Source organism: Macrobrachium nipponense, chromosome 1, assembly GCF_015104395.2.
Source record: "Macrobrachium nipponense isolate FS-2020 chromosome 1, ASM1510439v2, whole genome shotgun sequence".
NCBI lineage: Eukaryota > Metazoa > Arthropoda > Malacostraca > Decapoda > Palaemonidae > Macrobrachium > Macrobrachium nipponense.
The window spans coordinates 148,559,277-148,573,805 of record NC_087200.1 but is presented as its reverse complement, the minus strand read 5'-3'; the positions used below and the strand labels follow the sequence as shown (position 1 = coordinate 148,573,805).

General features: G+C 40.6%; 1 protein-coding gene across 8 annotated transcripts in view; it reads left to right on the top strand.

Moving 5' to 3' along the window:
• Window positions 1-14,529, top strand: part of LOC135219743 (uncharacterized) — a 371,373-nt gene that overhangs the window by 205,649 nt on the left and 151,195 nt on the right. For all 8 annotated transcript variants that reach the window (XM_064256773.1, XM_064256771.1, XM_064256772.1 and 5 more), the window contains exons 2-3: window positions 136-331; window positions 4,624-4,804. In XM_064256773.1, the coding sequence (XP_064112843.1) occupies window positions 136-331; window positions 4,624-4,804 (377 nt within the window). The remainder of the gene's footprint in view (window positions 1-135; window positions 332-4,623; window positions 4,805-14,529) is intronic.

Here is a 14,529-nt window from a genome sequence, read left to right as displayed (position 1 = left end):
TAGGTATACTATACTTGGTAAGTATTATTTTGTCACCTTTCAAAGTACTACAGTATATACATTGTATCTTAAAATTATGTTTTTATATGTGCTAGTACCTTTTTAGTGCATTAATTGTGATTTGTTTCATTACAGGATGTCTGTCCCAAAAGTTATAATTGACACCGATGCTGGATTAGATGATGCACTTGCAATTTTTATGGCTTTAGCTGCTCATAAGAAAAAACAAATTGAAGTCATTGCTATCACCACAGTTCAAGGAAATACTAAAGTTGAGAATGTTAACAACAATGTTTTACGGATACTGGAAACGGCAAATTTATTAGGAAAAGTAAGAAACTGTGGGTGCTTTTTCTTGACTATTCTTTTAAGTCTTATCCTTTTAAAATGGTACTGTATATATCGTCTTTGGGTTTTTCTTTCTTACTGAAGTTAATTTTATAGATGCTACTTGCTAAATAGTTACATAGCTATAGTTGCTAACCATCAGCAGCTAGAATTTTGAAAATTTGCGGTAGCTCTATATTGTTTTGGCTAGGCGACACCCCCGCCCACTACAGAGGGAGAGAGTACCCAATTCAGCACTGGTTTTCAGTTGCTTCTGCTGCCTGGTGCTGTCAACAGCTAGTTCAGTAGCAGTGGGAATTTTGGAAATTGGTTACTTCTTATACCTGGGGATGACTGGTAAAGTGCTCTGTTGAATTTGGTAGCCTTTTCAGCAAAAAATATATAGCTATTGTTAGGAGTTTGGTGAAATAGTTAAATTTTTGCTTATGTTTGAGTTAGGAAGTATTAGGCATGTTTGATACCGGCTCTCATAGTACTAAGTATTGCACCTTTGCTGCATAAATAGGCTCATTAAAGACTGTTATGACCTGCATTCAGTTTGTATTGAGTGTAGGGGTCAGATTTGCACATCGACTTCGACTTTGGGGAGTGTGTTGATTGGGATGACAAAACATGGAAGACCTCTGCTAGCCATATGAGTAAGTTAGAAAGAGACAAAAAGAGAAAGGTTGCTTCTAGAGGAAATGCTAAGTAACAGATGGGATATAACCTAATCCTAACCCTGACTCTCTAGCACCTGAACCCGATGCCGTTGCCAGCCTCGAAGCACGAGTAAACCTAAAATTCTCTATTATATTACAGGGGATTGAGTGCTAGTGTTAGTGTTGTGAAGGAGGTAGCTATTCGTCCTGCTGATTCTCCCAGACAAAGTTCCCTATCAAAATCCTTAGCCCCTGGGAGGAGTCCTACCGGTAGTCCAAGGGAGGTCAGTGGGGTCTGCCCGCAAGCAGTCGCCCCCTCAGGCGGCCCTGTTGAAAAGTCTCAGCCTGTAACAGAGTGCCATTGGAAAGGAGTCTCAACTCTCCTCGGATGGGTTGAACTCAGAGGAGTCTTCCTCCAGATGCTTGTGGCGCTTTGTACACGAGTCTCGTCTGCTGAAAAGGAGGACTTGTAATGTATCACCTTCTCCTGTCCCCCTTAAGAAGACTAGTGTTTTACGAGAAGACCAATGTCCTTCTTGTAGCTTCTGGGACAGTCCAGAGCATTTTTCCCAAGACGCTAACCATCCTCAAGGACAATGTAAATCTCGTTCCTAGTCAAGGAAGTCGTCCCCTGGGCATCGGTCTGAAGAGGTAGCACAAAGGAAAAGTTCTGAGCGTCTTTTGGCGCCGGTTCTTTATCCTCCCGTGCTTCCCTCTCCAAATCCTTCCTCTGCTTTTGCCTCTTGAGTCCAAGAAGCAGTCTGCACCTGAACGTCTGTCAGCGTACATGCAACCTTCTTGTACGGAGAAGGGTATTCTGTGTCCTTCGATGTTTGTAGGGATTCAGGAGTGCCCATTGTTGCAGGAGCCTACACGGCCACAGGAGTCTTCCCTTTTTCCAGATCAATCTTTGGCGCTCTTTCATTCTTTGGTATTGGAATCAGTGGTTTTTCAAGAGGGTTTTGGCCCCACAGCACCCATTGGTGTCACAAGCGCCCATTGGTGCTGCAAGAGCCCATTGGCTCCTCAACTTCTATGGGTACAGTATCTCGAACTTAAATGATTTCAGATCCGTCCATTGCAGCAATTCAAGGTAAGCTTGATGAAAACTTTGACATATCCTGCTCAACCTCAAACTGTTTTGTCCCAGTTTCAACAGAGAGAGATGAGGAAGAGATTTTTCCTACAACTTACAAGTTGCTAATTTGCTATTTTTCAGTGAATTTCTCAAATGTTTCAGCTACGGCCCTAGCTTTGCCAGAATCTTCTTATATGAGAGATAATTAATCAGACTCGTCAAAATTACCTAAACTAGTCCTTCTCACCTTACACCAAGGTGGCACTTGTGTTACAAGACCTGGGTGGCTCTCTTGGCTGTTTCTGCCTCCACTCAAGAGGACTTTTCTGGTCCTATTGATTTTGGCCAGGAGGAGGGCTTTTACTTCGTCTAAAATGTTTTCAGTGTTGGAACTGGACCACCTTACTAAAAACATTTATAGGGTTTTTGAGGTAATAAGCTTCTTGGATTGGCTAGTGGGAGCCTTGGGTTGGAAGATCAAGGAATGCTCCTCTTTGGATAAGGAAACTTTTTCTGACATTGGGTGTTATTTCTTACCTGATAAAGGTATAAGAGATATTTTGATGGAGTTGGCCTCTCTTTTTATTCTAGGCATTCTTAAAAATGTTATTCGGATGCAGAGGTCCGCCTTACTTTACTCAGAATAGGAGACACCTCTTCCCAGAGGACACTGTGGTTCAAGTTTCTTTTGAGCTTCAGAAGAAATCCACTCAGGATTAACTCTCGCAATCACCTGTGGTGTTCAGTGAGGAACCCCCCCATGCCCTTTATTTAAGAATGCTCTGGCTTTCTTCTTGAGAAACCTGATCTTTGAGGCCCACTCTAAGCTGAAAGATTCAGAGTTTGATTCTATTAAAGTTAAAACTCACGAAGTAAGGGAAATGGCTACCTCTTTCTTTTAGGCACAACCTCTCGTTAACTTCCGTTGTCCAAGCAACATATTGGAAGTGTAAGTCATTGTTCAGGTGTCATTACTTATGGGATATTGAAACTATTTATGTTATTTGCAGTACCTTGAGTCCCTTTTTAGTTACTGGCATGGTGTTAGGTAAGGGTGTATAGGAAGTTGCTCCTTCCTTAGTTATTCTCTTTGCCTTGAACAAGGTTGTTGAGTCTTGTAGGGAGTCTAGGGGTACTATTACCTATTGTGCTTGGAGTACCCGTCAGTCTTTTAATTACAGTTGGGTATGGTTTTTAGAATTGTTTTTGTGGCGATATAATCACTCTGGTTTTGCTACGTTGATATTAGTACTGTGCCCTGGGCAAGGGCATCATTGTGTAGACCTTGCATGTCCACTAAGTAGAGGACATCCCTTGGCTATACTGCCACATCTCTACTAGTTAAGGTGAGCATAATCCAGAGGCAGTAATAATCTGTACAGCTTTCTCAACAGGCAAGGAACCAACAAGCAATTTAATTAATGCTAGCTCTATGTGCATTCTTTTGATTTATTAACCCTCTTGCACACAGGCCGAAAATATAAGGGTGTAAGGTACACGACTTTTCCCCCAGGTTGAAAGGAACACACATGGAAAAGTTTTTAGGTAAAATTCAGTACCATGTCCAAACTATAACTGATATATGCTTCTGGTTAGTATTATTATGTTGGCAAATGATTGAATTTTATTATTTATAAGCGTTTACAACACTTATAAATAATAAAAACGATGTGATGAACGTGAAATTTTTAAGAAAAATCTTAGATATATTTTGGAAATAATCATGAAAAATATAAAAGTAAGGTTTGGGGAGTTTGTTTTATACCTAAACTGTGTAGAAATGTTTGATCTTTCACATGGAAGCGATAGTTTTGCTATAAATGTGTTTATTAATGAGCTGTAATTGATTAAAAAATGCAAATTTTTTACGGAGTGCCATTTTAATATTTTCCAACCTACTTATGTTGGGTTTGCATTTTCTTCGAGATTCGTCATTTGTCGACCCAATGGCATCAACTACGTTTTCTATGATTGACGCTTCTTTTTTCTTTTGTGAATTTTTCCCAAAAATAACTTACATATGATGCGCCTGGTATGTCATCTGTGCAATTACAGAAAAAAATTTATTGACGCGGTATGCATCATCAGATCACTAGAGGGTTAAAAGTATGTATATCTCCATGAATCCCCTCTCGTACAAAATGTCATTATAAAAATGACATTTTTATACTAAAATAGGATTTTATGTATGCTTACCAAGTAGTTACTTGATCAAAGGCCTCCTGCCTCCCTCTCATGGATAATAAGGCATAAACAACTGAACACCAGTGCTGAGTTGATTCCTTTATCCCCCAGTAGTGGATGGGGGTTGTCACCTAGCCAAAACAATGTAGGACTACCTCGAATTTTCAGAATTCCAGCTGCCAACGGTTAGAAACCATAGCTATGTAAGTACTTAGTAAGTACTATACATAAAATCTTATTTTATTATAAAAATGGCATTTTTGTAAAGTACTACTGTAATGCAAAGTTCCATTGCATAGTATTTTAATGTTGCAAATGTATTCCTGGAAATTTAAATAATTTTTTGTTTTTCATAGAAAATTAATGTTTTAGATTCCTGTGTTCCCTGGTGCCTCCAAGGCATTAGTTCACCCGTGGAAACATATTGGTGAACCATTCCATGGTCTTGATGGTTTTGGTGATGCAGAACATTCCAAGGAACCTCCACCGTTGTCAGTTTTGCAGGAAGAACATGCAGCATGGGCACTTACAAACCTGGCTAAAAAGTATTTAGGTACGATAAGTTTTTTAAAGTTGAACTGCAGTGACTGGTAACCAAAATATGTATAGTTTTCTATATAAGTAACTTACCTAGTAATTACTTAGCTAAGAGTTTCTACTCGATGGCAGTTTAAAATTTGAAATTAGTGGTAGCGATTTTGTTTTTAGTTAGGTGACAGAACCCCTCCCACTTTCATATTAGGAGAGAGGAACAACTTCCCCAAGCACTCAATATGTTTCTGCCTCTTGTTCAAGTCCACACCTGGTGTTGACTAAGCTGCTGGAGTTTTGGATTTTTGTTTTCTTCCCATTGGTGAAGTATTTTTTGGTAGCCTTTAGACACTATTGTTGACTTTCTTCCTAGATTGTGACATTTGATTATTAATGTGACTGTTTTGCTAGGTTAGATAGGTCTGACTGTAGCACTTCTAGTTCCTAGTATTGCAGCAAAGGCTGTAATAGTAATAGTACCCAGATGACTAAAGTGACCTATGATTCTCACATTCTTTGTACAAATTGCAGAGGACAGATTTGTAATAGTATGTATTAGTTTGACCTATGAAGAGGCTAAGGACTGGACAGAACAGAAATGGAAAACTTATTCTTCCATTTAGCAAAGTTCGAAAGGGATCGTAAGAGGAAAGCGGCTGCTAAATCCAGTGGTAAGATGGCATCCAGCCAGGTATTAACCCCTATTGCTAGCAATAAGAATATTAGTGTCTTCCTCTTTGCCTATTCCTATTACACCTGGATCTGTTCATTCTCAAAGGCCACATACTGCTTCTCCTTGCTCCTACACTTCTGAACCCAACTGCTTCACCAGCCTCGAAAGTAAGTTTGTTCAAAAGTTCAATATAGTAGTTAATAGAGTGGCCCAAATAGGGGCATCGGTAAAGATCCTTATGAATAAGTTTGAGAAAAGTGAAGGTGATTTTGCAAGTGAAGTGAGAGTGGAAGAGGAGACTTACTACAGGCAGTCCCCGGGTTACGACGGTGGTTCCGTTCTTAAGACGCGTCGGAACCTGAAAATCGTCGTAAGCCGGAATGACGTTGTTGAAAACATGTCCACAGGGAAAATTTCACTAATTTGCAATTTTTCTTAGGGCCGTATCTCTCAAGTTATCACTAATTTACTTTTTTCATGTGCAACACTGTGTATTCACAAATTACTGTATATTTTCATTAAAATACGAGAGAGAGAGAGAGAGAGAGAGAGAGAGAGAGAGAGAGAGAGAGAGAGAGAGAGAGAGATATTACATAAAACCATTAAATTCGTTGACCATTGTATGGCATTGTTACTTTCCCAGCTCCGAGTGTCACTGGAGTTATGAGGTAGGGAAATTGATACAGAAAAAGACGAAGGGAAGAATTTTCTTTTGAAATTAGTTATCGTATTATTACTACTACTACTATTATTTATTATTATTATTATTATTACTTGAAAATATAATAAACATGTGCATCTACCATAAAAATTCTCTCATCTCAGTAAGAAAGAGGAATTATCCTTACAAGTGAAATGGAAAGGTCATTTTCATCTCTTTAAAATACGACCCTTATGAATTTTGTAATTACAGTTTTATTATTATTATTATTATTATTATTATTATTATTATTATTATTAAATAACTGAAATTATCAATAAACATTTTACACACTAGTACCATAAAAATTCTTTCATCTCGGTAAAAAAAAGAGAGAGAGAGAGAGAGAGTGGTTTATCTCTCTCTGTTCTCTCAAAAAATACTTATAACGCTTCCAGCGAAAGAGAGGGAGGGAGTTACCACTATGACACATTATTATCTTGTGTGGCAAGAGCGAGAGAGAGAGAGAGAGAGAGAGAGTTAACCTTAATTAAAGTGACATGGATAGATTAGTATTATATTTCTTTAAAATACTATCTCATATGAATTTTGTAATTACAGTTATTATTATTATTATTATTATTATATTATTATTTTATTAAAAGTAATGGCTACTTCAGCAGCATTACTTGTAGAGATTCTTCTCTATTTTGCGAATAGCGGCTTTTTCAGTGCTACTTAAACAGGCAGTAGAGCGCCTATAGAGGTCATGGTAAAATACAGGGTCAAAATAGGTGTATATATTTGAATTTTACAGATAAACTATGATACCATAGTCATCAAAGTCATTAACGATTCTCTCTCTCTCTCTCTCTCTCTCTCTCTCTCTCTCTTTCTTAAAGCGAGCTTTCGTCTGGAGCTGCCAGACATCCCGGCGGGATGGGAAGCTGAGGGTGGACTGATCGTTGGTGCGGTGTCCGTCCTCCTTATATCTGTGGTTGACAGCAAGGGGTCTGCCCATATTTGCTTGTCTCCTATTGGCTGGTGGCGGTGAGTCTTGTTTCATTGGCTGCCTGAGCCAGGTCTCAAGCCACTTTCCTCGAACCGATGGTTGCGTTGCAGCATATCCTGCAGCCGCCTGGACCTCCTAAGCGGCGCTGTAACTTTGATGGGCGTTGCGCTACGCTGTGGGACGTCACGGCTACTTTGATTTCCATCGGTTGCAGGAGTACCTCGTTCGGGGGCGTTGTCATCCATAGAGTTGTCATGATCGGTGGTGTCATTGTTAGTGGCAGGTTTTCTCATACTCGTAGGAGGAGAAATTCTTCCTGCGTCGTATTCAGTGAAGGTTTTATTTGCTGGATGAGGAGCGCCTCCAGCAGGCGCAACCGACGGGCATCAGGGGCCTTCCCGATGATCTTCGTGTTCTTTATGATGACATCTCGGGAGATGGCCTCGTGATGTTTGGTGCGGGCGTGATTCTTTATAGCCCCCTCTTGGGCGTGGCACGAGAGTCTCTTCGACAGTCGCATGGTAGTCATACCTACGTAGGCGCCGCTGCATTCGCGGACTGGGCATGTATACTGGTACACTACATGCGTCTGCTTCAGGGGTTCCTCGTACCTGTGGAGAGGGGTTATTTTTCATAATAAGATCACGCGTCCTCCGATTCTGGTAATATATGATTAAGTCGATATTCTTGGTGTCGTCAGTCGGGGATACATTATCAGAAATAATTTTCTTGATGGCGTCCTCTTCTTCACGGTAATGGGAACTCATGAAGGCTTTGTAGTACAGCTTGATATTATCCTGGGGGCGGGGCTGCGGGCTCTCACTCCAGGGCTGTGCGGACTTCCTTGCTGATTAATTTATTTGAGTACCCGTTATTCACAAGTACTTGGGAGGCGCGGTCGAGTTCCTGGTGAGTGTCCTGCCAGGTCGGAGCGTGGGAGAGGGCCCTCCTGACGAAGGCCCTGACGGTGGTGCTTTTGAATCTGGCGGGGCACTCGCTGGCTACCGGTTGAGGCAAAGTCCTAAATTGGTTTTTCTTTGTGTAGACTGAAGTACGGAGACCGTCTTCCGTCTTGCTTACAAGGACGTCGAGGAAGGGGAGCCGATCGTCGGAGCTGCGTTCGACTGTGTAATTCAGCACACTACACTGCTGAAATGCTTGACGGAGGGCTTCTACCTCATCCTCGGCGTCGACTTGCACAAAGATGTCGTCAATATAACGTCCATATCTGCGGGGTTGCTGCATCCTGGCGAAGGACCCGTTCCTCCACGGTGCCCATATAAAAGTTAGCGAAGAGGACCCCCATGTGGGGAGCCCATCGCCACGCCGTCCTTTTGGCGGAACATCTGGCCACGGTGGGTGGAGAAAGGGGCCTTCTTCGTGCATATCTCCAGCAGCGTACGGAGCGAGGCTTCCGGTATGTTGAGGGGCGCCGTCGACTGATTCTGTAGACACGATCAAGGATTATATCTATGGTTTCGTCGACAGGCACGTTCGTAAATAGGACTCTACATCCAGCGAGGCGATAATCCCGGTACCAGGGATTATCGACCTGGCAGGACACTCACCAGGAAACTCGACCGCGCCTCCCAAGTACTTGTGAATAACGGGTACTCAAATAAATTAATAATCAGCAAGGAAGTCCGCACAGCCCTGGAGAAATGGTACGGTAGTGTAGAGCCGCAGCCCCGCCCCCAGGATAATATCAAGCTGTACTACAAAGCCTTCATGAGTTCCCATTACCGTGAAGAAGAGGACGCCATCAAGAAAATTATTTCTGATAATGTATCCCCGACTGACGACACCAAGAATATCGACTTAATCATATATTACCAGAATCGGAGGACGCGTGATCTTATTATGAAAAATAACCCCTCTCCACAGGTACGAGAACCCCTGAAGCAGACGCATGTAGTGTACCAGTATACATGCCCAGTCCCGCGAATGCAGCGGCGCCTACGTAGGTATGACTACCATGCGACTGTCGAAGAGACTCTCGTGCCACGCCCAAGAGGGGGCTATAAAGAATCACGCCCGCACCAAACATCACGAGGCCTTTCTCCCCGAGATGTCATCATAAAGAACACGAAGATATCGGGAAGGCCCCTGATGCCCGTCGGTTGCGCCTGCTGGAGGCGCTCCTCATCCAGCAAATAAAACCTTCACTGAATACGACGCAGGAAGAATTTCTCCTCCCTCACGAGTATGAGAAAACCTGCCACTAACAATGACACCACCGATCATGACAACTCTATGGATGACAACGCCCCGAACGAGGTACTCCTGCAACCGATGGAAAATCAAAGTAGCCGTGACGTCCCACAGCGTAGCGCAACACCATCAAAGTTACAGCGCCGCTTAGGAGGTCCAGGCGCTGCAGGATATGCTGCAACGCAACCATCGGTTCGAGGAAAGTGGCTTGAGACCTGGCTCAGGCAGCCAATGAAAAACAAGACTCACCGCCACCAGCCAATAGAAGACAAGCATGGGGCAGACCCCTTGCTGTCAACCACAGATATAAGGAGGACGGACACCGCACCAAGATCAGTCCACCCTCAGCTTCCCAGCCCAGAGGATGTCTGGCAGCTCCAGACGAAAGCTCGCTTTAAGAAAGAGAGAGAGAGAGAGAGAGAGAGAGAGAGATGGAGGGAGAGAGAGAGAGAGAGAAATCGTTAATGACTTTGATGACTATGGTATCATAGTTTATCTGTAAAATTCAAATATATACACCTATTTTGACCCTGTATTTTACCATGACCCTCTATAGGCGCTCTACTGGCCTGTTTAAGTAGCACTGAAAAAGCCGCTATTCGCAAAATAGAGAAGAATCTCTACAAGTGTATGCTGCTGAAGTAGCCATTACTTTTAATAAAGTATGCTTGAGAGAGGGTCTGCTTCCTAAGTATATTATTATTATTATTATTATTATATTAATATTATTTGAAAGGTACAGTGGTACCTCGAGATACGAAAGGCTCAACTTACGAAAAACTCGAGATACGAAAGCTGACACGAAAAATTTTACTGCTCTACATACGAAAAGTTTCAAGATACAAAAGGTTTCTGAAAGTCCCGAGATTCGCGCCGATAACAACTTTGAAACTCGCGCCCGCGCGCCGCCATCTTAGTTCTAGTAGACTCGCCACCATCCTCCTGCTCTCCCATTGGTTCCATGATGACTAGCCAAAGCCATGAGATCCTCTCCTATTGGACAGCATCCCTCCCATCATGCATCTTATGTGGTGGCGTACCTTCGCTCGGCCACTTTGCACCCGAAGCTTTATCCTACGCATGCGGCATTCGTTCAGTCCAACGATTTCATTTCGTTTAGTATCGTAAATTCGTTAGTGATTTCGTTGTGCTACTTTATCGTGTTGTGAGAACCTAATTAGTATATGTACTACATATGTAACTTAATTACGTACAGTACATATTAGTCATGGGTCCCAAGAAAGTTGCTGAAGTTCACAGAAAGAAGAGAATGCTTTCTATGGAGACAAAAATGGAGATAATTAAAAAGTATGAAGCTGGCTTTCGGTTGAGTGTGATCGCTAAGGAATACGGCCGAAATCCGTCGACGATAGGCACCGTCCTTAAGCAGAAGGAAGCCATCAAAGCAGCTACACCTTCCAAGGGCGTGACTATTTTGTCCAACAAGAGGAGCCATGTGCATAATGAAATGGAAAGGCTGCTTCTTCTATGGATCGAGGACAAAGAAATCGATGATGATACGATAACCGAGACGGCAATCTGCCAGAAGGCGAGCGCTATTTTCGGCGATTTGGTTGCCCAAGCCGAAGACGACGGCGGAGAGGGGATATCAACGGCAACCCCAGAGTTCAAGGCTTGTCATGGGTGGTTCGAAAAATTCAATAAATGGACTGGCATCCATTCGGTGGTGAAGAAATTGAAATAACGTAAAGTATAAAAAAGTAAAAAGAAATGTAAAAATCAAAAAAAGACAAAATAAATTTTATTTTAAGTTTTTTCGTAAAGTTAACAGTGTTTTAACAGTTTTGTTAATGTGTTTTGTAAAGTTTAGTTGTTTTTCTGACATTTTTTTTATGTGTTTCGTAAAGTTAAGTGTACGTATCTGCCGTTTGTCTTCCTCCTCCCTCTGCCGCCACTTTCGGAGATAGCTCACTCGAAAGGTAAGCTTCCACATTTTACGTTACAGTAATAATATTTCTTGTACACTAATATACACTTTATTTACAGGTTTTGCATTTTTATTATTAAGTTATGTATTGAATGGTCCAAATTGTTGTAGTATTTCATTGTTTGTAGGTCAATTTAGCTTTATTATGAAATTTACTGGGGTGTTTTTGGAGGCTTGGAACGGATTAGCCATTTTACATGTAAAATGTGATCCAAGATACAAAAAACTCATGATACAAAGGGCGCCTCAGAACGGATTAATTTCGTATCTCGAGGTACTACTGTATTAAAAACAAATAGTACAAGTACATAAAAAATCTCGAGTCTCAGGTTATGAGAGAGAGAGAGAGAGAGAGAGAGAGAGAGAGGGGTGTAGGGGGGGAAATTTCATGAGCACTTGATGGCAACACAGCAGCTCTTCCCCCTCCTGTCACAGAACTTGATATATCTGACAGTTTTAGTACCTGCAGTTAGAGAAAGAAGACTGGGATTTCCTTCATTCTTCCATAATTTTTTAAATATATAAGCTAAAATCTTACTAATTCACTATGGTTTTTTGTTTAATGAATTGATATTATTGCTGTATAAATTAATATTAATATTTGAAAATAGTAAATCATTTATTTATCATACAAAAAACATACATCTTTGTAGTAGAGAGAGAGAGAGAGAGAGAGAGAGAGAGAGAGAGAGAGAGAGAGAGAGAGAGAGAGAGAGAGAGAATTATTATTTTTATTATGTAAAATCATTTCAACTTATTAAACTTACTAATACAATATTAATCAAAATTAATATTTGAAAATTAGTAAATCATTTTTGTATTATAAAAATGTATTTAGTCATGAAAATTAACATCAAAATACACTAATTAGTGATTATTTTCGTCGGAAAATACAAAGAGAGAGAGAGAGAGAGAGGAGAGAGAGAGAGGAGAGAGAGGGAGAGAGCGAGAGAGGACGAGAGAGAGAGAGAGAGAGAAACTATGGTTTTTATATCCAAGTCTAAGTAGAGTATAAATGGATTCTTTAAGTGAAATAATGTTTCAATGATATTTTGCTGTTTTGTATTAAAGGATATGTATACTGTTTGAGAATGCGTTCCTTATCCTTGACTATGGTTACCATACAGTTTATTAGCGTAAATTAATTTATGCGCCCTCCGCTCAGAAACTAGTTCTGCTTATGAGGTATCGTTAAAAAGCAGAAAAAACCATCGTAACCTTGGAATTTGCGTTGTAATGTAACCAGAAACTTAGTTTTGTTATATTACTGGAAGCAAGCAATAATTTTTTTATTATTTGCGCTCTTGGACTGTTATAAACTTTGCGCATCGCAAGCTAGTATTCATTCACTCGGAAACTAGTTCTGCATATGAGGCGTCACTAAAAAAATTAAAAGTGCCGAAAGTCATCATAACCTCAAAATTTTTGTTGTAATCTAACCAGAAACTTATTTTTATTAATATACTGTGCTAAACTATAAAGGATTTTTATCATAGTATGCGTTTTTTAAAAGCGTTGTTAACTCGGAGCGTCGGAAGCGTCAGTTTTGTAACCTCGGAACAAACGTCGTAACCCAGGGCGGATTTTTCAATGAATATTTAAGAAAAAGCGTCGTAACCTTGGAACATCGTAACCCGAAGCCGTCGTAACCCGGGGACTGCCTGTATATATATCATTTTAGTAAGGGTAATTTCATTTTTATTTTTATTTTCTGTATTGGTGAAATGTGGTCGATGTTCAATTTATGGGAAACGTGTTTGTTCAGAAAATGTTTTGATGAGTTTAAGTTATGTTGTGATGTCGGAGGATGTGACGTCATAGAAGACAAGATGGCGGCAGCTTGTGGTGGAAATGTAAATGAGAGGACACCCGGATCTGGTGTTTGGAGTGGTAGTAGAGAGCTCTGTCTTTTAGGAGTTGTGGTTGTAAGCCTTGTTGTGATGTTGTTCAAAGTCTTTAAGCTGGAGTATACTGGGACTAACGAACATGAACAGGTGGGTAGATTGCACATTTGTGCAGATAAAGAAAGATTAGGCTAGAAAAATATTCAAACTGGTAGCAGCAGCGTGGTCGATTAAAGATGGTCGGATCAGATCGTGAACAAAGAGAGATGAGATGGAGAAGGGATTGTATGAGATTTAGCAGGATGCAAGATGAGTTCAAAGGATGGAGAGGACAAGTCGAAGATTGGCTAGTAGTGTGTGGAGAAGAAGTAAAATGTCCAGGGATAGAGATTAGAATAAGCTTAAAAGGGAAAGCCCTAGAAGTGGAGGAAGGAATACATAGAGATGACCTTAAGGGTACAGATGGTTCAAAGATAATCCTATCCAAACTAGATGAAGTTTATCTAGAAGACACGCTAATGGAGAATTACAGTAAAACAAAAGAAACATTTTAAAATAAGTAGAGAATCTAGTGAAAAGATGATAGAATTTTAATTAGGTATGAAAAGGCAGAATCAGAGTGTAACAGGGCAATGGGGAAAAGTATGCGTGATGGAGAAGCTCTTGGTTTTCATGTATTGGAACAAGCAAATCTCACAGAAAATAAAAAAATAAATGGTATTATGAGCTTGTGGTCAAGGAAAGTTAGAATATAAAAGTGTCACAATTAATGAAAAGAATATTTGAGGAATTAGGGATTTGAGGGATTAGTGGGTAAAGAGGAACGGGAAAGATGGGGGTCAGAAGGCAATGCTATTTCTGGGAGAGATCGAGAAAACCAGAGATATCAGTGAAGAGGTAGGGGTGAAAGAAATCCTATAAACAAAGAAGGAAAAGTAACATTATGTGTAATGTGCAAATTGGAATGGCATTGGGCTAGGATTGTCTTCAGAATTTTCAAAATAGGAACAAAACAACAGGAAGAAAATAAGCAAAAAACAGAAACTGGGCTGGAAGAAGAAGCTGTATATGTAGAAGTAGTTAGTAAAATGGAGGAAGAGTCTTGGGAAGTGGTTGATGTAATTTTAGACAAAGGATGTAAATTGGCAGTTTGCAGGGAATTGTGACTAGCACACATTGTTGTGGGTTTGAGTCAGGAAGAGTTGAGGAGAATGGAAGATACTAGGACAGTGTCTAATAAAGGGATTTTGACGTAAGGAAAAATCTATTTCTGGGCGATTGGCTCGTGTCGCCAGCGAAATATCCTTTAATCTATTATTTCTAGGGTAAATGTACTAACATACCAGAGAATAAAATAAAATAAAGAAAAAGGTCAGTATAACTGACTCGCTCACCCTCCAAGAGGGTGTCGGTATGAAC